Source organism: Seriola aureovittata, chromosome 6, assembly GCF_021018895.1.
Source record: "Seriola aureovittata isolate HTS-2021-v1 ecotype China chromosome 6, ASM2101889v1, whole genome shotgun sequence".
In the NCBI taxonomy this organism is placed as follows: Eukaryota; Metazoa; Chordata; class Actinopteri; order Carangiformes; family Carangidae; genus Seriola; species Seriola aureovittata.
The window spans coordinates 5,149,189-5,176,564 of NC_079369.1; the positions used below are offsets into that span (position 1 = coordinate 5,149,189).

Genomic DNA, 27,376 nt, shown 5'->3' on the forward strand with positions numbered 1-27,376 from the left:
TTTCAGTTTTATGTTTCTGATGAATGAATGAATGAATGAATGAGGAAGTTAGTAACTTCCCCACAGGCACATTTGAATGCATCACCATCCAGGAAATGCAGTCCCAAGTATGATTCCCCAAATTAAAAAGTCAGCCATTACTGGCCATCAAACTATATCTAACCATCCTGCAGGAGCTGACATTGGCACTCAGCAGGACTTAAAGATTAACAGTCGTTGAAAATTTGTGCAAACTTTGGCAAACTTCTGAATAGATAATAGATACTCCCAAAGCAGTGACAACTGTAGGGGGGTTGAATTTTTATATAACTCACTCGTTTAAATTTCATTCAGGCTTAAAGTTATGCATAATTGAGGGTGAGCTGCTTTGAGTGATATGTGTGTGATCGTATGCTCACCACTGCAGAGGATTTCTGACGCTCTGTTAGAGTGACTGTTGGGTTCTTGGTCACACCCCTGACCAAGGCCCTTCCTGCCCTGTTACTCAGCTTGGCTGAACAGTCAATTTACTGGTGGTTACAAAATTCTTCAATAATTTCACAATTATTTAGGTCACTGTGCTGGGAGCTTGATAACAAGTGAGCTTGTTAGCCTGTTAGCCTATTAGCTTGTTAGCATGCGCATTAAATACAGAATTACAGTGTGGTTTGGTTACTGAACAGTGCAACTAAAAAGCAGGTTTGAAGGTAATAGAGACAAACGAACACACGCCCATACAAGCATGCAGTCATGAAACAAGCAACAATAATCTTTTGTAGACTCTCAACATGCACTCTTCTCTGAATACAAACCACTGCCAAAGTGCAAATCAAATCACTCAAAGTAACTGTTTGTTATGCCGAACCCTGATGCTAAGTGCTAAGATGCTAAGCTAAATAATGCAGTGGAGCAGTGAATGACGTGCCTGTATACACAGGACTTAGCAGTTTTATTCTTAATGTTTCTTTGTAAACATTTGTGTTGTCTGCATCAAATATCAAACTCTCTAGTATTGTCAAGTGCTTACTATGTTTCTGTGGTGTTTTTATGTAAAGCAACAGACTGTAGCACTGAGCCCAAGACAAATTTCCCCTCAGGCACAATATAGTTTACTTTTTTACAAATGTTTATATGGGCATCTATTGACAGAGATCGGTCTTGGACATACGTGATTGGAGGATGAATGTGTTTTAAAGTACCAAACCGTAGCATTTGACTATGCTCAGTGATACAGACACATAGCAAAGCAGTACTCAATTTCAATGCTTAAGCCCAGTAGTGGAAGTTTACAGTTATACAAAAAGTTAATGTGGTGAAATGTTAGTGGCTCATCTAATTATTTATTTGCTTGTAACTATTTATTTTGGCAAAGAATATTTATTTAACATTTAGTAATATTCAGCAATATATAGAATGCGTGTCCTCAGTTACATCAGCTGATGCACACATCATGTGGAACCTAACCTAATTATGACTGTACATCAACAGGAGGATAAGTGTGTCTGTGTGCATGTGTAAAATTGCACAAATCAGTGCCAGCACTTCGGTTGTAAGCGATTTCTAAGATAGCAGCCATACACAGTTACACTGAGCACATAAGACTAGCCCATTGTGTCCCCATACTTGTGGACATTCTTAGTTATAATGAGGTTAGAAGAGCACTTCAGTTACAGTCTGGGATGTCCACTTACAGCACGAGGAGAAGTCTGTAGGTGCTCAACGCTCAAGCGTTTACAGACAGACAAACATTTCATCCAGTTCCTCTATGTGTGTGTGATGTGACAGATGGGAGCATCCGATGCGATTGCTTTGAGCTTTATTGACCTATAAAATTATAATGTACATCAAACTGCCTTTTAGCACGTTTCCATGGGACAAAAAGGACCATTATTGCCTGTACATATTTGTGTTGTCCAGGTATATTTTGTTTTATGGGTATAATAAAGGCTTTAAAACTAGTTTGACAAAAAAAAAAGTCTCAACTCAACCCACTTACAAGCTTTCTACAGAGCTTTCAACCGCATCTCATTCCATATGGTTGAAAACTCTGAAAACAGATGGTGGAATTGGAGCTTTTTTTTAACAATTTTATATAGTGTTGGGCTGTGTAATCTACAGCAGGGCATCATATTTTATCAGATCATCACTTCTTTTGTATGTAAAATGTTAATCTGTGAAGAAAACAGAAACGTGTCAGTTAAATGTCAGCGTAAGTAAAAAGCTGACTTCCTCCTGGTGAAAAGATTCCAGCAACACTGATTTAGTAACTTGTGACAATTGGATACGAAATTGCAGTTTCCTGAAGACACACACAGTGTTGATTGAAGTCCTTGCAACTGAACGTTAAGAAGCAACATAAAATAGTGGAAGGAGGGAGTGGTGAACATGGATGACTGACTCACTCTCACAGGAAAGTCCTGTACTTTGTTTTTAGCTTGTTTGTTGTAGCCTTTTATTATGATGATAACAGAAATTAGACTCTCCTTAAGAGTGAATAGGCTAAATTGCTAAAACTTCTATGTATAGATCAATTGGATTGAGTGTGAGAACAAAGAAGCTATTTTTACTACGTCTTCTCTTTCCACAGTGAATCGCTAGTTTCTGTGTAATCGTGTCTCTTTTGTCAATTGGGAGACAAATTCTGATGAAGTCTGATCTCACTGCACGTTCAAAACACCCATCAAACAATCCTCTCAAACAGCGTGTCATTACTGGTGGTTTCATGTTGCTCTCATTAGCTAAAGGGTCCAAATGGGCAGTTAAGCTAACAACAGCAGAACCACAGCATAGACTGACTCAGGAGGCAAAGTGCTGGTCTCATGTGACCAAAGAGCACTTCACTGACACATTTATTACTGGTTACTGATTTTGTTTGTGAGTTTGCAAAGAGCAACACTGGATAGATGAATAAATCAGTGGTTTAGGGAGGGTAATTCTGCTAGGGTTTCATTATGTGTTCTTTCTTTCCTCTTTTTATGCAGACACATCATGACAGAGCTGATTGAAACAGAGAGGCTATATGTGGAGGAACTGCAAAGCATAATGGAGGTATGTTATTTTAGCTGCTTATGAAGCCTGGTCTAATCTTTTACTTTTATGAGGGATCATTACACTATTACACCTATAATTTAGGGTTATAAAATGATCATACTCCACCTGACCATGACCTCCAGGGTTTGATATGTCCAATCAGTTTTTCTGTGAGATTACGCATGCAACAAAGATTAAAAAGCAAGACTGCATTGATTCTGATAACAATATATCTACCACGTGAAACATAGCATGGTCGTGTGTATTTATTTGTAATTCATTCTCATCACCCATAGGTGTTGATCAGTGGACTGAGTTTGACATTGCAGAGGGGCATAGGTTAAGAATCTCTGTTTCTCTGGTTGAACTGATTAGTTATGATGTTTTGCTGATTCACCAGTTTATTTATGTATAATGTGATATCTTTTTCTTCTTCATCGTCTCATCTTTCTAAACCTCCTCCCCAGGGTTATTTTGCAGAGCTAGATAACTCAGAGCTCAGCCACCTCACCCCCCCGTCCCTGGAGAACAAAAGGGATGTGCTGTTCGGCAACCTGCCAGAGATATATGAATTTCACAACAGGTAGGTGGAATGCATTTTGTACATTGCCCTGCCATATACTTCCTGGAACACTATATCAATGACAGACAAAACAAGATAAAACCAGTCCGCACCGGATTGGAATAAAATGTAAGGCCAAGTCCAATATTTTCTCTCCTTTTATCTCTTTTTTGGTCTCCACCCACTTTGAGAAATAATATCTGGCTATTTTGCTGCTAAATGTTCCACTATATTAACCAGCTAGTTGCTAATGTTGTGTGCTTTTGAAGAGCATCTCTATTGGGGGTTTCTGTTTAGATTATATCTGAATTTATTGTTATGATGTAAGGTATGCAACGGGTTTCTCACTTGAAACTTTTTAACTTAAATAAAACACACTGTGTCTTTTAGCAAACTTTTCCATGTGGTGTTTGGATAGTTGACTAGTGGTGAACTTAAAAGTTCATGTCATTTTAAACCGGTGAAAAGACACATCTCAAGCCCCATTTCCATGCACAGTTGAAAAACAAATGTATTTGCTATTGATGCGTTGAAGAAAATACTAACTTTTGAAAAAAAATTGAACATGAAACTGGCTCTCCTTGACATTACTAGGTGACATATTTTGCACATTTACTTTAGGTTTGCACTCTGAGCGTGGCCGGGTCACTGAAAGGGCCCACTGCGCACAGGGATAGCGGCCCAAAAGGTCACAGGGCCACCTGGGCCAGAGCCTCTGAAGTAAAATACCATTTTTTTGTTAGAAAAAGTCACATAGTTTAGTTGAGAGAAAGGATGTGTTTTTTGCTACTGATTCTGATCAGTGTTTTAGTATTGAATATCTGAAAACCAAAGTCAATCCAGTATTTCCTTTTGTTTATTTTTTTTCATTCATATTAGAGACCCCTGAGGCTACAGTAGTGTTTCATTAAGATACAGTAAGATTAGTATAGCAATTTAAATTAGGATCAGTTCTGCTTTAAGAAAACAGAACCTGCACGTCAGGACGGGGAGAGAGAGATCGATAGCACTGTGTGCGGTGGAGTGGAGCAGACTCCACGGTGGTTCTGTGAGAGCGTCATCTCCCTCACGTCTGCCTCCCCACCAAACTATGTCTGGAAAGCTCAGAGAAAAGAAGTTAAAATCCAGAAAAATCCAATTGTTTCAAATAGCTTTGCATCTAGCAGCAGGACCTCTGCAGACAGGAGCAGAGCAGCTGAGCGGGTTCAGGACCACAGCTCCCAGTGAGTCCAGTTTTACAGACGTGATAGGCAGAAGTCAACAGGAATCTAGTCTCAAGTCTTAGAAGTGTAATGTAAAAGTTTAGTTTTCTGCTCTTCTTTCATCATAAATTCCAATGCACTGATTAAATAAATAAGTTTAATGTACTGATTGTTCTATTTCATGTACTGTTCTCCTCTGTTTGCTACATGATTCATATAAAGTGTTACATGGGCCATATGTGATAGAGTGTCTCCAGATGGGTTCTGTTGGGCCAGCCCCAAGATAAAAGTCCAGGGCCAATATTTATTCCCACCCCGTCCCTACGCCCTTCTTATTATCATCCTTAATAGATAAGGGAGTGATGACAATGCAGTACATGCTTTGTATTCCACTGATATGGCCATGTAGTGTTTTAAACAGACTGGATGACATACAGCAGGTGATAGAATGCTCATTACAATCTCAAGATACATGAAACTTAATCTGGACTTGCCCTTCAAAGACTTAAGACTTGAATTAAACTTGAAAATATTGACTTGACTCACAATCCCTCCATGACTCTTGAGCACAATCTAATTTTACATCAATCCAGAAGCCACTTTGGAAAAATATGATGCCACTGCACGCTGTCATACATAAAGTATAACCTGTGTACGTTGACAGTTTTTACTAATTTCCTGCACCACCAAATAACTCTATGTGCTTGGTCAATTGCGGAAGATTTTCTGGTATCTTCCATTCACTCCCACTTCCTCTCAATCCACAATCCACTGTCTGCATTCCAGCTTCTCTGTTTGCTGAGGGCAAACACACACAGACACACACACACACACACACACACACACACACACACACACACACACACACACACATTGTCATAATGCATTCCCCTGGCCCCTTATCCTAACCTTACCCATCACAAATAAATGCCTAACCCTACCCCTACGTGACCCCTACGTGACACAAGTCCTCATTGATTAGCCTGCATGCATTCAGGTCCCCACTCACATATAAGAATAAGAACACACACATACACACCTATTGTTTTAGCGAGGTCTTGTATGAGAGGAACAGCAAATGAACAACATCAAGACGGTGCACTTGAAGTCATATGATCTCCCTGAGGACAAAGTTTTTTGTGAGCCTGGACCCACAGCTAAGAGCACTGATAATGTATCATAAACTCACAAAATGACATCATATAATTACATACAGCAGCTTTTTCATGTGGTGGTCATGTGTTTTGAGCAGTTCAATATCCATCCTGTTTGTGTAGTTCACATTTTAGAGAAGGAAGCACCTGTGTACTTGCTTGAACCTCGTTCCATGTGATCTATATAGTCATTCTTTCTATAACTGTGACTCAGTCAGGATGCAGCGTTGTTTCAAAGAAATGAGCTCTTTGTCTTTGTTGGAATTAGACACTAGTCATTCTATATCTTGCTTGACCTTTGCTTTGGTAGCAGTGTTGCGTATTTTTTCCATGATGATCACCGTGACTGCTGTCTGTGGATGAGGCCACACTGCTCAGTAATCAGTTGTAGTAATCCGTTTTGTTTTGGTTGTGTTTAAAAAGGAGGATGGAAGGAGGTCATCCAAGGTGAAAAACAAACTGACGTCTTAGAAAAGGAAAAATCCCAATTATCTAGTGATATTCATCTCCACTGGGTGTGTATGAGTTTAGTCTTTTCAAACTTTGACCTGAGGAATGTGAGGGGCCTCAGAAGTCCAGGCAGTTTGAGAGAGGAGGTGGTTTATGGTTACAGCCTTGCCAACGCAATCTCCTATACCAATTGGGTTGTCTAACCTCACATAATTCCCATCAAAGCTCCACCTACTAAGCCCCATGCCTTCAGTTACTGTCACTACTTCTGCCAGCCTTTCTATTCTAAGGCAGTCATATAAGCGGTTTACAGTGACAGATTAACCACCAGTAAGTATTTGATTTCAACGATGAGCGTCACTGGCACATTTTATCACCTGTAGCCGGCTGACATTTTAATGATTCCAGCTGACTTTTAATTGTTTGTTTGAAATGACGATGATGAATGTATAAGGATCTTAGATATGCAAGAAATACTGAGGCTGAGCTTTTTTTGTCTCAGGCAAAAAGTCAGCATCCTCACCAATGGTCTATGTAGGAGACATGGAAATAAAGACACAGACACAAGGCTCTTGAATTGCAGCGCGGAGCTCGTTAGTGCTTGTATTATTGTGCAGTATTATAGATAAAAATTTGATGGAAATGTTATTTGCTCTAATATATTCTTGTTTGGATGCTTACTTTAGAAAGAAAAGAAAACAGGTTATGTTTAGGCTTTATTGTTTGGATTTACAAAAAATATATTTCACTTTTACAAAAGAAAAACCGAGGATGAAGACAAACTGAGGAGTTTGGGAATGTGCAAACTGAGAGTAAATATCACCAGATCAAATAAAGAGCAGGACAATAGTTCTTGGCGGCCTAAACCCTAATAAAGTATCATGCACAGTGGATGTTCCAGTCTAATTTTTCTAACATAACCTGTAATCCCAAAACATAATTTAGTTAGTCATGCCCCTTAGATTTGGAAGTTACACCAGGTTAATATTGTGATAGTTGTGAGAGCTACTGTACATATCATTCACATACTCAGCCTGTATTTAAGCAGACAGACAAGCTATTTAATTTTTTTTATTTTTTATTTCCTCTTAAGCAATGTTCATACGAGATACTAGCAATATCTTTCCTATGACCAGCATTTGCACCGGAAATTCAGAGCTTGACAGATCAGCACTGTCTAGTTTCAGTTTCATAGCTTTTATTGGACAGTTGCAGGTTCAGGGAAGTTGTTTACTAAGGCAATTTTGGTTTTTGTCCCTTTTCCCATTTTGAATGATTTGTTAGTACTTTTTTGTTTGTTACTGTTAGAACAGCATGAAACAAATAAACATGTTTTATAGACAGGAACATTAAACTTTTGTGACTCTGAAGCTGGCATGTGCAGACATTTTAGCTGTGGAGCCCTGATTTCTCTTTACTTCCCTAAAGTGTCAAGCCATAGTGTAATTTATAGACCAGTGTGTATCCTCAGCATGTGTGCATGTGTTTCACAAAAAAAAAGTACTTGTGCCGACAAGATGGTAATTCAAGGCAACTATCAATAAGCAGAATCTTTACAGACATCACGGGCCATTCAGGCTGATTACAGACTCCGAGGAGGCTTGAACCATAGGGTTGTTCCTGTTTTTCTTTTATCTCCATTCACTCTCTTTTGTCTTGCACCTCTTTTCCTCTCTCTCTTGCTGCCTGTTTTGTCTTGACTCTTTTCTCTATCCCACTATGTTTTCTCTTCCTGTCTCACTCTCATCCCTCTGTGAAGTGCGCCCTTCGTTTAACTGGATTCTTTCATTTCATAAACTAAGGGCCAAGACCCACTTGAACTTGGAATTGAATTGAACTTGGAGACTTGAAAGAAATAGAATAATAAAAGTGGTAAAAATCTCAGCAGCAGAGGCCAAAATATCTCCACTTTTAGGCACTAATATGACCTGGCACTTTCTGTAATGCAATCAATATCAATTTAGATCCTCCCTATCTACTAAATGTCTGCATCTTTCGATCTTCACAACCCAGTTAATAATGCAGGCTTTCTGTTTGAGGTCTCGAGCTCAAACTGAGATTATCTTGATGATGTCATCAGGGTTACAACTGTTTTGATAGGCTGAATAGCTTTGCTCAACGGCTAATAAACTGACTTCCTGTGTAAAACTTGGTGGAGGGGGGCGCAGAAACTGGCATCTAGCTTGTTAAAGGGAAATAAAAATGTGCATTGTGTTCTTTTTCTGTTTGTCCATAAATTACCTGCAGGACATTTCTGAGGGAGCTGGAGAATTGTACAGAGAAACCAGAGCTGGTGGGAACCTGCTTTCTGAAACGAGTGAGTAGTACAGTTCCCCAAGTACTGCACTTAAGTACAATTTTTCAGGTCCTTATATTTTACATGATTATTCACATTTTTTGGTTTCCTCTATAATGAATACTTTTTAAACTACTTTCAGTAGTTATTGTTCTTTTACTTTAGTATATCTGAGTACTTTTATAGTGTAATATCATTTCTTTTTCTCAAGTAAAGATCTGAATCCTTCTGACTAAAGGAGCAAGTTAATGAATGAGTCTGAGCATTTGTGTATATGTGTATACAGTGGTATACTACATGGATAGCAAACTCACTAATCATTTTATCAGCTCAGCCATAGAGATAAAGATGTACAGTATCTATTGACACTTTCATAGAGGTGCTGATTTAAATATTATTATTGAGGCTATACTTTGCAGTGGTGTTGAACTGGACTGCATCACAGTAGGAGATCTTTCAAATAATTTGCCTAACCTGTTTACAAATGTGGCGGGGGAACGTTACCATAAAAATGCAAATGTATAATTGTAGGAAACTGGGTCAGTATACACTCTGTTGTCTATTGTCTCATGATAATGGACTCCCTTAATAAGTAGACGAGGTCTACCAGTTAGTGATGTGCAGAATTGATAAAACTTGATATTCCAGCAACAGCTGAAACCGACCAGAAACAGACAAGAGATGATTTAAGGGCCTCTCCTCATTCAGATATTGTCTTTGTGTTGACAGAAAGAAGAGCTTCAGGTGTATGAGAAGTACTGTCAGAATAAACCCCGCTCTGAAGTCCTCTGGAGACAGTGTGGAGACAGCCTCTTCTTTCAGGTAACACACACACACACACACACACACACACACACACACACACCACCAACAACACAACAACCCCATATAGCAACTAACTAACGTAACTGTCTGAACTTGTGACCCCTGTACGATTTGGTTTGTCAAATATCTTGTTAGGGATGGAGGTCATGAGTAAGTTCAGCCATGAAGATCTTATGGTGCTGTAGAAATTCAGTCTGTGCTCTGTTACTTCCCATATCAGGAAAACATTGCCCAACCTGATGGTAAAATTTTAATCTTTTGACGGCAACATCTTGAAAATGCTGCTATCCAATTTTGTGACTAAGTTGAAGAAGAAGTGTCCCTTCCTGATGGAGAACGTTTGGTGTTTCTGACAACAGGAATGCCAGAAGAAACTGGACCACAAGCTCTCCCTGGATGCGTACCTGCTGAAGCCTGTCCAGAGGATCACCAAATACCAACTCATGCTCAAGGTAACTACCTACCTACCTACCTACACACACACACAAACACACACACACACACACACATTAAAATGCTCTCAGCTCTATGACAGTGTATACTGTTATGACATGAACTCTGAAGGCTGCTTGCTTGCTTTGGCTGAGCTTGTTTAATCTACAAGATCCCATTAAAAATTATCCAAATTTTGTTTGACTAAAATGTCAGTACATTAATAACAGCATTGTTTTGTGTAATTATCTGTCTAATTAGTTCGGTCTGCTCCACGTAATCCCCCACAGATTGACAAGAAACTCTCTGAGTCTGGAGTCGCAATGAGGCTTTATAGTCTTTTACCATGGAAACCAGAGTAATCAACATTTGAAGATCCTATCTGTAACAAATCTGCAGATGTCAGCTCAAAGTTATAACATAATGAGAATATATGTCCTTCAACTCACATCGTGTGTTCCAGAATAAACACATTTTGAATACATTATTATTATTAAGCAGATTTTGCACAGCCTGATAACACATCCATATCAATGACATTATAAACTGCCCTTTATCCTATGGAAAATCATCTTATAGAATATACCTTTACACCATAGCATATTAATTAAAAAGAGGAAATAACAGAATTCATGCTGTATTCACTCTTATAATCACAAAACAACTGTGCTACATGTCGCTGTAATGTAATAGTTAATGTATACTATTAGCTGAAGATCCCAGAAGTAAGATCTCCTGTTGTGAATTCACCAAAACTGATTTGCTTGATCATAAGTATCAGTCCTGTGGAAGCCCCCCCCTACGCCCTGCAGCAAATCCGATAAAACCAAGTTTGATGGAGGCTCTGCATGTCCCGACTCACTGTTTCCCCTAATCAAACTTTGATGATCTCACCTGCAGATTCCTCCTGGTGGGTGAGCTGAGGATCTACAGTAGGACTTTGTTCTGGCTCTCACAGTTTGCTCTTATTGGTGGTTTACTCACCCAGTGCTCTGATTTTTCATGCCACTCCATCTTAATAAACAGATGTCCCAGGACAAGACAGGACAAGAGAAAAATAAATAAATAGATTAAAAAAAATATATAAAAAAAGAAAAAAAAGAAAGACATTGAAAAACTCAACTATAATGCTATGACATAAACTTTATGGTGTTACGTCTCAGCGTAACATCGTCTGGTTCTTCTGAAGTGGGGGCCCTATTTATTTAGAGCAGCTGCTGAGTGAACATCACTTTGACACTACAAAGTCAAAATAATTTCAAAATTGAATTTCTTGCTTTTTGCAAAACACTTGAGGATACAACTTCCCTGTCACTAATACTCAGTAAATCATTTAAAGTTTGTGCAACTTAGAAACTTGTTAAATTCTGTCATGTGTAGGATGACGGGCTGAATTCAGTCGTACTCATGGTTAACAATCATGACTTAATTTAACATGTATTAAAAACACACAGCCAGTTTCCATCATGAATGGGTCCTTCAAAATAAGAGTCTCTGGGAAATTTGAATTCTCAAACAGTGCATGCTGGGAACTCTCTGAATATGCTAGTTTTGTTTATTTAAAAACCATCAGCAGTTCATTCAATCATTTTCAAATCAAAAGTCCTCAAGTTAGAACAATGTGTTCATAAGTTCTTAAGTGGCCTCTAAATTAAATTAAAATTAACAAAAAAGGAAAGGTTAGTTTATTCCACTAAATTCCTGTATGGTGTTTCACAGTGTAGAGAAGCTGTTGCCTGGACAACAGCCCCACATCCTCAACCTGATAACTCTGTTATCAGTGTTAATGATTAACTTCCTTCCCCTTTCTTCTCTTCTCTTCTCTTCTCTTCTCTTCTCTTCTCTTCTCTTCTCTTCTCTTCCACCTTTCTGTCTTCCAGGAGATGCTAAAATGCAGTAAGAGCGAGGGGGTGGCTGAGCTAGAGGAGGCTTTAGCTACAATGCTGGACATCATCAAGTCTGTCAATGACTCCATGCATCAAATAGCCATCACTGGCTTTGAGGTCAGTATGTAGAATTACTGTATATCATCATCATCATCATCACCACCATCATTTACAATGTGAAAACACAGAAGCCAAGTACTAGGGGCAAAAAAAGGGAAAATATTACTACATCTGTTAATACTGTGTCATCACAGAGCCTTAGAGGGACAGAAATAAAGAAGAAATACGTTAACATGAAGCAAGATGTCAAGAAACGTCTTACCATAGCTGTTCCCAATACATGGCAGGTGATGATATCAATGTAGCAGTCGAAGATGAATGAGAGAATTCATTCCCTTCCAGGTAATTTAAAAATAAGAAATCACCTGGTTTAGATAGACAGTTCGTCTGACTGTGTGTTCATGTTCATGGATGGTTTGTTGTTGTGTAACGTTAACCTCATGACAATCTCAGTGTTGCGCTTGAAAGCTGTCAGTAGCTTGATACATGGGATGGTATTGGCGTCCTGTGGTTTAATGCAGTGTTCTTCCTTGCTTCATGAACTGAATAGTGAAATTTCTATTCATCAGCAGTGGTTATTAAGTGAATATGAACAGCAGAAAATCACCTTGAATAAAGCTACTACTATAGCTACGGTACAGGTTGTGCAAGAGTGCGTGGCAATGCAAAGACTGCTGGAATAAATACTGCATAATAAGTTTCTCTATTTGAAAAGATGGTTAAATCTGCAGTTCAGTTTGTACAGTAAAACATTTACAGACACAACTGTTTACAAGTTGAGGCATTATATTGTCATAAAAAATATCTGCAAAATATTTAGCTTTTTTCTTCTTTTATGAATAACAGATTTTCATTTATTCCCCCTCAACCCAGGTAGATCTGCTTATAGCTACAGAACTGAATGAGATGGCGCTTCCATCGCCTCCTCCAGATGGAAAGTGCTATGACTCTAATGAGTGGTGCTGTAGAAGTCTGACTGTGTTTGTCTTGATGTTCACAGGGAAACCTGAGTGAACTGGGGAAGCTGCTGATGCAGGGATCCTTTAATGTGTGGACTGACCACAAGAAAGGCCACAGCAAGGTACAACAACACATTCCACTAGATAACAGAATCAGAAAACGCTTTCTAGATTTTCCAGCCGTAGACTCGGCCACTTCTCGTTGCTGTAGCCTACACCGTCTCTACACTGCTACGGTTGCTCGCCTCTTCAGTTTTGGCAAACCAATCATTTGCTTGCTGATAAAACACAATGTGCTAGCGTGGGAAATTTGTCACTGACACCAGATTTAAAACTCCAGTATACTTTGAAATACAGAGAGATTTACCTAATCAGTACTGTACTCTTACTATAACGGCCATTCATTTAGGTGTAAAAGTCCAGCACTCCGGCTTTAAACACAGCATCAGGGTTGTGAATTTGTGATTCATCATAAATGGATTTAAAATGCATACAAAATCATCCGTATAGTTTTACATTTCTTTTTACACATTTATCAAAGAAAGAACATGAACAAAGAAAACCCACTAATGAGAGCAATGATACATTTTCTTAGGTGTGTCTGCACAAAACTGGACAAAGTTGCTGCAAATGGAGCTTAAGATTGCAGGAGTAGTAATTACTGATGATGAAAGGGCAGAGAGTGTTATAAAACATTTATCCTCTTCAATAAGGGAAAAGATGCAAGGAAGGGGAGCACAGAGCAGGAAGCAAGAGGGTTCATGAGGAATATGGCATTAATGGAGAAACACAGTCGTTAACAACACCAGCACTATGTGACACATAATCTATCTCAGTTCTTTACAGTTAGAATACCGAGCTTCCACACTTACACTTATTTCAAAATGAATATAATAGTTGAACTGATGAGTGACTGCTGGACCAGCAATCAGACATAATGACTGACTGACCTGATTTCAGGTGAAGGACCTGGCTCGATTTAAGCCCATGCAGAGGCACCTCTTCCTGTATGACAAGATGCTGCTGTTTTGCAAGAAGCGAGAGGAGACCACAGATGGACACGAGAAGACCCCGTCCTACAGCTTCAAACACTCACTCAAGGTTAGATTTGCATGACTCCCGGGTGTGCGATAAACACCCCCTGTAATTTGAAGATCTATAAAAGCAACAACTAAAGAACAATTTCTCTTACAGCTGCAAATGTTCAAACATGGCCAAAATGTCGAGAAAAAGGCTGAACTAATCTGTTAATGAAAGGATTCCTGTGGAGTCATTGACTTCCTGTAGTGCTGTGGAGCTCTTTTTCTATGATTGGAGCCCTGTACTGTTAACTTGTGCATGCATATGAGGACACACACACGAGTGAACTGACACACATTCCTGCCAGTGGTTTCACGGTATTCGACTGCAGTATTTATAGGTGGCAGCAACACAAATTAATATTGAAGATTAATGATAAAATAACTTTAATTACTGTATTTAATTTGAAAGCGGTTATTTGAAGTGATACATTCATAGAGAACTAACATTTGACTTACAGGTTTCTTCAGCACTATGGAGCATTTTAGTGTCTTTTAGATCATTGTTTTGGTTTTATTTGCTCTTCCTCGTTTTCCAGCAGCAGGACGCAGCTGTTTTCACAGAAAATGTTCCGATAAACCAACTTTACACTACCTGCCCAGCACCAAGTCAAACATTTAGCAGCCGAAGATAGTTCTTTTCTCTCAGATGGACAGAAACAGGACTCCAAATGCGTACTAATGTTGCAATTATCCGCTGAAATTCATGAACAGAGATGAAATGATGCAGTAATGAAACTGCTGGATGACTGGCGAAGGTCTTTTTCACATACTTACCAGCCATTGGAATTGGCTGATTCTGTTTGTGCCTCCTGCGACAAATGTTTTTTTTATCTGAAACCATGTTCAGGCCATTCATGTTTGTCATTGGTGATATATTCCAGCTCTGACCCTCTTGACTCTGAGAAGAGCCAGAGCAGCTCAATAAAATGCAGCACCCTGTGTTTGAGAGCGAAGTGGTTGTAATGACTAAGACTCAGGTATAAGATATGAACTTTTCACACTGTCCAAGTGTTGATCTATAAAGGCTTCACACTTACAGTGTTTGATGAAAGCTTATTTTACGTGTTTAAATGTCATTCAACATGCAACAAAGACTACATGACACACTGTTCTCCTCCAAAATCACCTCAGTACCGTGACCAAAAGTCACAACTGATCAGGCTGAATTACCAACCGGGCAAAGTGGGCACCTTCCCTATTGCCCCGGATGCGCAGGAGGCTCAAGAGCCCCAGTTTCATGTGGCATCTTGTATGGATATGGTCAGTCCTTCACCCAGTTTTTCACTTTGACTTCCCTACCCTGTGAGTGACATTCAGACAGGATGTGCATACTTCTGGTGAAGATGTAAATCTTAAAAAAGCAATAGTTTGACTTTTTTTTAGAGCAAACCTTTAAGTTTCAAAAGTTCAAAGTTTTTTTTTTCCTGGGTCTCTCAAACGTGTTAATCTGGAAATGTCAAGTTAACTGAAGTTTTCAGGTCATTTTAGGTTATGTGGATTTCCTCAACTTTCAATAATTGCTTATGTCAATGATTTTACATATTCTAAACAATAAAGGTTAGTCTTAGATGCTGCCTCATTTACTTCTGCGTCTCACAGTGTCTCTGTCCTGCTGTCTGTCCAGATGAGCGCCGTGGGCATCACAGAAAACGTCAAAGGAGACAGCAAGAAGTTTGAGGTGTGGTACAACGGCAGGGAGGAGGTTTACATCATCCAGGTATGTTGATGCCACTGGAATGAGACAAACCTTTTTTTTTTTTTTTCCTGGATTCTGTGGATGCTTACATCATGAATTCATGATTTCTCCTCCCTGATCACACCTATAGTGATACGTGATGGTAAATTAACACAAAAATGTTTAAGTGTAATTTTTAGTGTTATGATATCTGGATTGAAAAGATCCAGTTAATATTTCATTTTGTCATAGATGCTTGTTGGGAGGCATCCTGAGCTCTTTTCCACAGTTCTCCTCTCGGGGACAGTGTTGCACCATACAGCTTCCCCACTGAGCAGTTTCTCACACACAGAAACAGCATTACTGTAAGAATGCTTTTGTTGTATATGTTGCTTGATTTGTGTTTGTACGTGTGTGTGTGTGTGTGTGTGTGTGTTTATTCTTCCCAAGGCTCCTTCCATGGATGTGAAAAATATGTGGGTGTCAGAGATTCGTAAAGTGCTTACAGGCCAGCTGGAGGCATGCAGAGGTAGGCACACACACGCACACACACACACACGCACACACGCACACACACACACACACACGCACATACACATGCACACACACTCCTGTGCGCTTGAGAATATATGCTCATAAGAGCTTCCTATTTGTAGCTGAAGGACAGGCGAGTGATTTTATGAATCCGTTCATCTGTTACCTCCTGGTAGCCCAGTATACCTGTAGTATACATGTAACTTTCTTACTACAGTGCATATGCTGTATACATGGTATGTACACTGAAATATTGTATTTCTAATCACACATTCACCTGGTTGCTGTTGCTATATTTTATTGAATCTTCATATTTTCATAAATTCTTATTTATATACAGTTTGATTTTTCAGTTCTATTTCTGTGGCTCTAACCTTATTTCCTGCTGCAACAACTCAATTCTTTTTCTGTTATCATGAACATTTTCGGGTCAACACCAGTATCTGTCAGCACATCTTGGAGTCATCCTTTCGCTGTAGTCTGGAGTTGTGCTTGTCATTCTCTTGAACTGCCAAGTCACAGTCAACTGTCCAATTTTGAAAACTGTCTGTGAACTGCAGACGGAGAAAAATTATATTGCAACAAAAACATAATCACAGTCTGTTCGCATCAAAAATACTTAAGACATGTGAATCAATACTGAGTTTCTTATGGGAAATAAGTATTACGTAAAGGAAATGTACGATTTTTCTTCTCTTAGTCGTTCTCATTCAATCACAGCTCACAAACGTAATTCAGCCTTCAAAAAATCGGTTCATTTGTGCCTTGAAGCGTTCACTCTGGTTACCTAAATCACTGTTGCACACAGGGATTGCATTTATATTTCTGTTTTGGTCGTAGCTTTTATAAGCAGTAACCTTAAAGATGTGCACTGACAGAATGAAGTTTTTCAACTACACAACATTGATGCTGACAAATACAAATACTACCTACCCAGATACCTGATCTTAACCAAGTGCTGTGAAAGCCTAAATATAATGCAATGCAAATATTTCAAAAAGATTGATGAGTAGACACTGTATTGCAGGACTGGATATTTAAAATGTGCTGGCAGTAAACATTTTAGGCTTTTCAGATATGTTTTTTCCTCACTATGTTGCTCACAAAGAATTCCATCCCAATTTTTTCCAACATAGCTACAATTAAAACTAGAGATCTACGGTCCATCAGCTCAACAAGAACATGATGAAAATACTACAAACTCTTTATGGAGAACTGCTGCACACAGAGATGCTCAAACAAACTTTCACCAAGAGATGCCTAAGTCTAGTCAGCCCATTTAACTCTGTGCTGTGTAGTGCTGAAATGATTATTTTATAAAATGATTAGTTGCTGGACTGAAAGTTAAAGTTTTCCTCAAGCAATTCAGTAACGCATCTCAATAAAGTTCGGGAACTCACAAGAGACAGATTACCAAAAGAATGGTCAAAATTAAAGAAGCCACGGTGAAGACATCCTGACTTTTAGTCCATAGTGTGGCTTAATCTTCAAAGTGACATCTCTCAGACATCATAGCCCCAGTTGTTAATACAGGCTTCCCGTTAAAAGCCTGATTACATAAAAAAAAAAAGCCTGGTTACATAACCGGGGATAACATTACTATGACATCGTCGAGGCTAAAGCTCCTCCAGAGCCACACAAGATGTAATATTGCATAGCATTGCAATAAGTTTTGCATAGTGCATTATGTTATGTTATATATATGTTTTCAAAGGCCCTTGACCAAAAATTGATTAACATACAGTATCTCAAATCAATGGAGTACAGCCAATGTGAAGATGTGACTTTAGGCTCTGGGAAACTGTGATGGACATTCCTCACGATTTTGCTCACGACATTTTGTAAACTTTAAATTAAGAGCATTTAATCCATGGTGAAAATAACTGTAAAATTAATAGTTGCTGCAAAGAATGTACAAAAGGTGAAACATGTTTGCACTTATGAACACACAGCAACACAAACCTTTCCCTGGTTCTCTCTGTGTCCACTGGTTTCTATAACCCTCTCTCTTCTTGACCAACGAGCATCAGTCTACCACAGTTCCACTCTGCGGTCCTGACTGACAGGAAAACCACCCTCTGCGCGCCACACACTCTGCCCGACTGACAACCCATCTGTATATGTGGGGGGGACGAGTGCCTGAGTGTGTGTGTCTGTGTGAGCAGACTGACTAATAACACGGCAGCCATGTCATGAAGCCCAGAGAGCAGAGGCTGTAGGAGGCTCAGATAGCCCAGTGCAGCGAGCGTGTGTGAGTGTGTGTGCACGTGTGTGTGTGTGTGTGTGTGTGTGTGTGCATGTGTGATTTACAGCTGTGACCCTGTGTGAGGAGGGTAGAGGAAAGACAAGAGAGATAGAATGAAATTGGACTGGGAAAAGGAGAAGGGAGATTGAACCTAAAGAAGAGGAGACAATGTTGGAATGATGCATGGAGAGAAAAAGACTGACAGAGAGAGAGAGAAGAGAGAATTTCAGGTTGGTGATGGAGACTGGGAGGCAGCACAGAGTAAATGAAGGGAGGCTTGAAGGGATGAACATGAAAGGAGGAAGGAGCAAGTGTGAGGAGAAAGGAGGGTTGAGAGAAGGACAGCAAAGGAGAACAGCAGTCATTTCAGCTCAGTGAGCTGAAGGGAGAGGGAGAAACAGTACGAATGTGATGAGAGAGAGAAGTATAGAAGATGGATTATAATATGAGTGGTGTGTTATGTAAAATATACAAATGTACAGGTAGAATCCATATTGAAAACAAAAGGCAGCAAGTTTAAACAAAACAATTTGAAGTCCACTTACTAGCCTCTGAAACTTTGTGCTGTATGTCACAGTCTTTTTTTTAAATTATTACTATTATTAATTTACTGAGTCAAAGAATGGATGTTCTTCTCCATGACGATCGACCACACTCAAACGAAGACCACGAGATGTTGTTGAAAAAGCTAGTAGGTCAAAGTTTATCCATGATCTGTTTCCAAGATTGAGAATGACCTTTCATGCTACACTGGAGTTCATGCTAGACTGGAGTTTTATTTTCATACTTTTGCCATCATTTCTATCAGTAATGATAATGTTGCACTCGCCAAAGTAATTGCAGAGATCTGTGGTGACATCACCACAAAGACATGTGATTGGGCAAAGAACAAAAGTAGTTAGATGACCATCAGCCAATGGTTTACCCACATTATCTAAAACTCTAACAGACTGCATCCAAAATGCTGGCACACTAAAACTGTGTATGCACATACAACTACAGCAAGTACAGAAGGTAATGATGTTTAAATCAGTAATAAAATGATCGCCTGACGGCCTGGGATAGTTGTTGGATAAATACTTGAATTCATTAGTTTGTGAGTAGGAGTAAAAGATTTTTCTGTTTTACTTTTAGCAGATAAATATGGGCCCTGGGCGGGAAATTATTTAGCTGATATTAATGTTAAACCAGCTCTCTGAAAACAGAGAGAGAGAACAAGAAAACAACAGAAATGGCGACGGAGAGAGAGAAACAGAGAGTGTAACCACATATGGATAAGCAAGAGAGAGAGAGCAAATGGAGAAAAGTGCAACTAAATCTCGACTTGTAATACAGTTCTAAGAAATACTGTGGTTTGTCAGTCAAATGCACCGAACTCAAAAGCAAAGTGGCTGACATGGTCATCCAGAGATTTAATTGTGAAAGCCTGTCTCATATGAATAGGTCCATTCATCTCCATTGTGTTGGGGTAGAGACAGATATGTCAGAGGCAGACAAAAATCAAAATCTGGACAAGAAAACCCTATAACTATCTGGTGGTTGGATACCACTCAAGATGATTTTATGTCATGTTGGTGCCCTTGTAGAATTGTAAACATATTGAACTTTGTTTATTCTGTTGTAAACTATTGAAATATTATTTGGAAGCATGTCCGACCTCAGGACTTTTCTCTTCATTGTCTGAGCCTTCTGACCAAATTCTCTCGCATCATTATATATAACAAAATAATGGATAAAGCTTGTGAAAAAGAATATGACATATCAAATTTCGACAAAGTCATGATAGAGATGACTGGTGGAACAGCCGGGCAGCTTAGCTGAAAAGCACAGGTAGGTCTGCCTGTTTGGTGATATTTGTGGTTCAGATCCAATGATAAAGATGAGTCACCCAACATATGCACTATTCGCTCCAAAGGAATCTATAGTGAAAACAGATAACGTACCATTGCACAAACCTCAGTGTGACCAGCCTTTATAAATAAAACATAGCTAGATCCATAATGAAAAAATATATCCCTTTTGCTGAATACAATATTTGGAGCATATTGAAGGATTCCATGCTGACTCTGCATTTCTGCGACAGGTTCATTGGTTGCTTGGAACAAGAGGTGTCAAGCCAGATCATTCATAGAGCTTGGTATTTCACTTATGTGAGCTATGCATTTGGGGAAGGCTGTGCCTTCTTGTCTGCAGTTATGTTGCTAGAGTCTTCTCTAGAGTTTTCTTGTCCGACAGCAGAATCCTGTGGCAGGCCAGATTTGGTAACGTTGCATTTATGAAGCCTCTTGTTTAGATATGAGTTGGTCTCTGAAGCTGTTTCCCCAGGGATTTTAGTGTTCTGATGTTTCCCTCTTTCTTTCTGGAGCCAATAAAGGCCAATAAAAATGAGCTTACACAGTTGACACAGCAGTTTGGGCGATTTTAAGCTTGGAAATAACTTAGAAATGTTAGAGTGGAAGGAGAGAGAGGGATCAGAGACGCTTCCAAGGGTAAAAGATGTCATCCTTTAATACTGCTCCAGAGGTCAGACACTGAAAACACAGCCTGAAACCCCATAAACTTCCTTTTCTGGCTGATCACAAAAACAGCCGGTTAGCTATTTTTTATAACTCATCCTGTACTATTTTTCCTCCTTTGTTTTTAAAGGTCCCATATTTTAACACTTATAGTTAGGTCTGTACTATTCATGTCTCTATGAAATTAAATAAAACTATAATTTTTTTTAACAAAAAAATAGTCTTGATTTTCCACCACTTTTCTGATGGCCTCTTTCTGTCCCAACCACAGCAGATTTTGCTGTTAGGCACAAGTAACCGCCCACTATTCATCAGAAAATGCTCTGACTGGCTAAGCACAGATCAACTCACAAGGCCAACTGGGTTCAGATTTGGCAGAAGGCCATGGTAATCATGGCATGTACAGAATGTATACAAAATTCAGGAACTCTGTTTTGCTCGAAAGGCTGCATAATTTATTTTTATAATAAAAATGTGGACACTAATGTAAATGTAGAGCAACATTCACAGTTTATGCTGATGATCAGCACACCCCTACCCGCCATGATTCTCCCTCACCCACTCACACTAGCCCACACTGCTAGCTTACTGTTAGCCATTAGGGTTAGGGTTAGCGGAATGGCAGTAGTAAAACAACTTCACCGCTTTTATTTTTCATATCTGAGTTTATAAAAAACACAAAACATAATCATAACCCATAATATGCAATATGCAACTTTTAATATCTTGACCTGTGTAATGACTCACCAGCTATTAGCATCTATCTTCTCCTGTATCCTTCATGTCCTGTGCAATGCAGATTCAACAGGACCAGGCACTAATATAGGGACAGAGAGGATTACAAACCTGAAAGGTAACATGACATTTTTGACCTGTAGTTGTGTTTCATCTGTCTTGTGCACACACACATGTGCATGCACATATATGCAGTTGATGCAATACACATTTCTGCCGGTGGTTTCACACTGTTCCACTGACCTACAGGTGGCAGTAATGCACTAAGATAAAGAACAATGCCAACAAAGAAGAAGAAAACTCCTAGTTACTAAACACCAGATATATACAATGGAGGTTTCAAACTCTTAAAGTGCCCACATTATGTTTTATGGGGTTTTCCGCTTTCCTGTAGTGTTTTTTTCTTTGCCTTTATGCTTTTTTGTGCATGTAAAAGCCCTGCCAAGTTACAAAGCCCAGTCAACAGAAAACACTATGGGACAGCAGAATTACATTTTACTAGCAACATTAGCTTTGGTATTTCCTGACAGAAGACTTTTTTTGGTTTTACGCATTGTGATTGATGTTCATTCTCTCCTCTCACATATTCTGGAATGAATTCGGACTCGAACTTTTACAGATGGATTTGAGAAGTTGCCATTACCAATCAGTTCTGTTACTTCGTTTTACTATCTGGTCTCCGAAGCTCCAGAGCGGTAAAGGGATCAGGCAGGCTGTGCTGCCCCTGGGTAGGCTTGCGGAAGTTTGGCCAATCAGAATAAAGTGGGCTTTTAAGGCGGCCTGAGCTAATATTGCCTTTTTTTTAGTTACCCCAGTGGAGTCCCAGATTAAAAATATAGACCTGGAAATGAGCATAATGGGTACCCATTAAGAAAAAGCAGCTTTGTAAATGCTTTATAAAGAAGGAGATACATTCATGTTTTTTTGTTTGGTAGGAAGACAAATTTGTTTTTCCCCACATAGAGAGAACTGAAACTTACATTGTACCTCTATATAAAGGTGAACAATATGGACTATGGACTATTAATTTGACAGAATGTGGTAGTTTTATACTGTATGCACACTGTATGTGCAGGTACTGTATCTCTAACTATACACAGTCTGGTTATGCTTTGAGGTTATTGCCCATTTTTTGTTATTTTGCCTGGTAAAAAAAAAAAAACATTACAGTGTATAATATATAACAGTTCCGTAGCATCGCATGTGTCTGTCAAAAATATCAATTAAAAAAAACAAAAGGAGCAAAAGCAGAACCACTATAATGTTTCAGGCCTCCAGCACCTCTTAGTGCAGGACACCAGAGACCACAGTTTAGATCTCATCTCAACACTGGTTATTTTAACCATGATTTTAATCTTTCCCTAACTTTAACCAAGTATTCTTCAAAGCTTAAACTTCAGCAGACCTTCATCAGTGAGGTGGCAGATCAGAAAATGTTCGTATAAATAATTTCTTGAACACTCAAATGGATTTTTATGGTAGACACAACCAGTATTGTCATTTGATGCAAAGTAAAGTGTAATTTTCTCTGTTGTGTTCACAGAAGCCAGTCAGCTCAACATCTATGGAGCACCGATGAGGTGAGCAAACACCGTCATGTTACAAACGACAAAGTGACATAATGTCTCTTCTTAGCACATGAAAGAGCTAATATGAGAGCTAAAAAGTTAAAGTGTCAGTCTAGAAGATTTTCATTTTAATAGATAGTGACTTAACAGACATTTATCACCGAATGAGCCAACACAATAGCGACTGGGCCCACTTATGAAAGTATTGCAATATTTATATACAGTGCTCATATTCAGAAAGTATTAAGACCCTGTCACTTTGTTCACATTTTGTTATGTTGCAGCCTTATGCTAAAACCTTTTATCTCATCAATCTACAGTCAATACATAATGACAAAGTGAAAACAGAATATTAGAAGGTTTTTCAAGATTGTTAAAAGGGGAAAAAAAAACTTAGTTCTTGCCACTATTCTTCATCAAAAATGTGTCAACAGAATATGACAACAGTAATTTTCAGCATTTCAGCAGATCAGTTTGAAACATTGCAGGGAGTAATGGAACAAGAAGGAGCAGCCACAGTGAGCTGTTAGATGACGAGCTGCAGGCGACAGGCTGCACACCTCCAACCTCTCAACAGTAACCAACTCCTTTCACTTTGCCCTGCTGTGCGCAGGCTCATGCCGTGTGAAACAGAAAATCAGATCCATGGAAAAAGGCCAATTATTATCTGACTTCTCTATCAAAACAACAATAGTTTGTTTTGCTGCCCCCAGAATTCTGTGACCTCTTAAAACACCTGTAGACCTGCAGATTTTGTAGAGGATGTGACACCTTGCACTTTGTAGTTAGGACATTCTGCTTCAGTCATTTCATTGGGATACACCAATCTTACTCTACTCCAATAGGAACGTGCGGAAGTTGGCGCTGAGACAGTCTGATTCATCAAGTCCGGAGTCCGGCTTCCGGAGGACCAACCCCAGCCCTAATATGAGACAGAAGAGAGGTAGAACAGACTTTTTTCTTTATGAATAATTTTTTTTGACTGCAAAAGCATCTCAACTCTCATTAACTCCTGGAGGAAGTGAAATGGGATATGAAGTGTGCACCATTAAGTTAAGTGTTGAGTTTAGTTTGGCATCACAGTGTAAAAAGCAATACAAGGCCAAGTGAGACAGCACGTCCACACACACACACACACGCGCAAAGAAGAATTGGGAAAGAGAGTCTATGGGAGGTGATGTAAGTTTATTTTCTCATTTCGACTGATAAGATCAGTGTGACCAGTCAGACAGTGCGTCACACATCACTGAATCACTGATGAGGAGGGAAGAGAAAAAAAGATTGCATAGAAATTAGGATTTTAGAAGAGCCTACTGGTACCATAGTATTACAACACCTTTGAGCTTTACAGATACATTTTTATTATTTCATACTGACACTGAGTCAATGTAGTTTATTCAGTTGCCAGTTTATTAGCAGTTTTTGACCAAGGGCCCCAGACCCCCCCTTGCACCCGATTGCCCCCCATAACATTCAGTGAAAAATCAGTTATGTTGGCATGAGTTAAATAGGAGCATATTAATGATTCCTTGTACACTGTGAGACACCAAGCTGGTATTTTATGATTTACACATTCTGCAAATTTCATGGATACATTTGTCATGATAGATCCGGTTCTGTTCCGTTAGACCGACGAGTCACAGATGTCTGTAACACTACAGAAGCACTTCAAAAAACACTGAAGGTGTGGATTTCCATTCATTGCTCTCACTCAGAATTGGCTTTACACACACACACACCCACACACACACACCACACACACACACACACACTCCTCTTCCAATCACCACTGCTAGAATGAAGGTAAAGGTTAAGGACAGTTGAAAGCGGCTGTTGTTTTTTGGTCTCACCCCTCAAATGGGTGTGCGGTCACTATTATAAAACCAACTGTCCAAACCCATACCTGTCTCTTCGCATCCATTCACACCTCCTACTCTTTTCTCTTTTTTCCTCTTCCTCCTCTGTCTCTTTCACTCGCATTCTCTCTTCTCTCTCTCTCTTCTGTCACCCTTCCTGCCACCTTTGTCTTCAGTCCTCTCTCTGCACTTCACCCACTGCTCTGTGTTCACCTTTCTAACTCTCTATTTCTCCTCTCTGCCATTCTCTCCTTTATCTAAAGATATCTTTTTGTCTTCTCTTCTTTTTTTAAATGATTGGTAGTACAACATGGAAAAGTAAATATTAATGGATTTGTTAACTTCTATTATTATTCTTTGTCTTGATTCTATTTGGTGGATTGTCTTGCTCTAGGTTTTGGAACTACGTTTCCCATGATGCTTTGGGAGATGTAAACAGGAAGTTATGGAACTATGATTTATTTATTGATGTTTATTCACAAAGAACATCACATACCTGGAGATCATGATATCCGTGGAAAATCAAAGTCACACTGAATCTAAACATATACGAATTACGTCTGTGTGTTCAGATTTAATTTTAAAAAAGTGTAATTTTTTGCCTCCCAAAGACCTTCAGCGTTGTCTTAGCTGTATGATTCAGGAAAGTGGAAAGCGACCCAGTCTCAGTTCACAGGCACTCTGGAGCAAATTTGTATAAGCCCCTGGAGCAAATTTGTATAAGCCCCCCCCCCCCCCCCCCCCCCCACCTGCTGCCACCACCATGTTTCACTGTAGAGATGGTATTTATCCAGGTGATGAGCAGTGCCAGACAGTCTTTGGAGTTCTGCCGAAAGAGTTCAGAAAATCTTTTTCTCCGTGCTAATGGAGTCCTTTAAATGCAGTTAGGCAAACTCCAAGCAGGCTGTCATATGCTTTTTACTCAAGGTTGCTGCCGTCTAGTCATTCTGCCATAAAGGCTGATTGATGGCGCGCTGCTGTGATGTTTGTCCTTCCAGCAGGTTCTCCCATCTCTGCAGAGGACTTCTGAATCTGTCTTCTAATGACTTGATGTCTTCTAATTGGGTTCTTGGGCACCTCCATGACTAAGTCCCTTCTTGCAAGGGTACTCGATTTGGAAGAGGAAGAGTCCTCGTAGTTCCAAACTTCATTTCATTTGATCTCATCTACACGTGTAGATGACTGGATCTCAGACAATCTGCCCGTCAAAAGACAGACATGTAACCTACTGTAGTACTCAAAACCACCTCTGTGGTAGCTCCTGCTACAGTAGGTGTCTCCAGGACCACATTTTGCCATGATGACACACACATACACACACACACACACACACACACACACACACCACACACACACACACACACACACACACACACACACACACACACACACACACACACAGACTCACAAGGTGAAAATAATACCAACCCTGCTTTTGCAGCTGGTAACTATGTCCAATCATTTCAGTTTGTCACAGCTGGACTCCAGTCAAGTTGCAGACATATCTCAAGGCTATCTAAAGCAAACACAATGCACCTGACCACTTTGGTGTCACAGCAAAGGGTCTGAATACTTTTTATAAATGTCATTGCTTTTGATTGGTTGTAGATTGATGGGGAAAAATAGACAATTTTCTCATTTAAAATGAAACAATATAACAATAAAAAGAAGTGTGCAGCAAATGAAAGTGAATACTTTCTGAAGCCAGTGTAGATGGATAGATGGAGTAGGAATATATGGGTCTTAGTCCAATATTTCCGCCAGTGTATTCCGAGCCTAAGTTGATCCCCTTCCGGACTAAGCATCAGGGAATTTGTGGCGGCTCGATTGGAAACCCGAGCCTTGGGTTGACGAGTGCAGCCGTTGGGCATCAATGAAAAAAGCAGCCCTGTCAGTCTCTTTCAGCCCTCTCTGTGTGCCTGTCATTGAGAGCCTGCTGTGTGCACGCATGTTCCAGGACTGGGATCCCTTCACCGACCTGACTCTTCGCTCTAATGTACAGGATGTGTGATTTGAGTGAATATGTCTCCTCTGTGCTGCTGACTTTTTCTGCTGACAGGCTGCTGCTTCTACTTCTCTTCATAGCTATAGTTATGTGTGTATATGCTTTCTTCACCAAAACCCTGGTTCATTCTCTCTCACACCTCAACAGTTGGCCATTTTTAAGCAGCTCCATCCATGCCAGAAAGAGCTAGTCATTTTTTTTAAATAAAACTCTGGCTTGAAAATGAAGATTTTTTGACACCTTCTGCTTCCCTTTTCTTCTGGGTATCGAACCTCAATACTTTATACTGTAGTAGCATTACCAGTATACTAGTCATTCAGCATCA

The 27,376-nt window shown here is 39.5% G+C and overlaps 1 protein-coding gene across 11 annotated transcripts in view; it reads left to right on the top strand.

The window, feature by feature from the left end:
* The window catches only part of mcf2l2 (MCF.2 cell line derived transforming sequence-like 2), a 111,711-nt gene that overhangs the window by 57,068 nt on the left and 27,267 nt on the right, over positions 1-27,376 (top strand). For 10 of the 11 annotated variants that reach the window (XM_056379393.1, XM_056379397.1, XM_056379391.1 and 7 more), the window contains 13 exons: positions 2,961-3,027; positions 3,477-3,592; positions 8,625-8,694; positions 9,403-9,495; positions 9,858-9,950; positions 11,811-11,933; positions 12,877-12,957; positions 13,796-13,936; positions 15,542-15,634; positions 16,043-16,121; positions 21,687-21,740; positions 23,166-23,202; positions 24,036-24,133. In XM_056379393.1, the coding sequence (XP_056235368.1) occupies positions 2,961-3,027; positions 3,477-3,592; positions 8,625-8,694; positions 9,403-9,495; positions 9,858-9,950; positions 11,811-11,933; positions 12,877-12,957; positions 13,796-13,936; positions 15,542-15,634; positions 16,043-16,121; positions 21,687-21,740; positions 23,166-23,202; positions 24,036-24,133 (1,145 nt within the window). The remainder of the gene's footprint in view (positions 1-2,960; positions 3,028-3,476; positions 3,593-8,624; positions 8,695-9,402; positions 9,496-9,857; positions 9,951-11,810; positions 11,934-12,876; positions 12,958-13,795; positions 13,937-15,541; positions 15,635-16,042; positions 16,122-21,686; positions 21,741-23,165; positions 23,203-24,035; positions 24,134-27,376) is intronic. The other variant, XM_056379394.1, reaches the window with a different exon arrangement.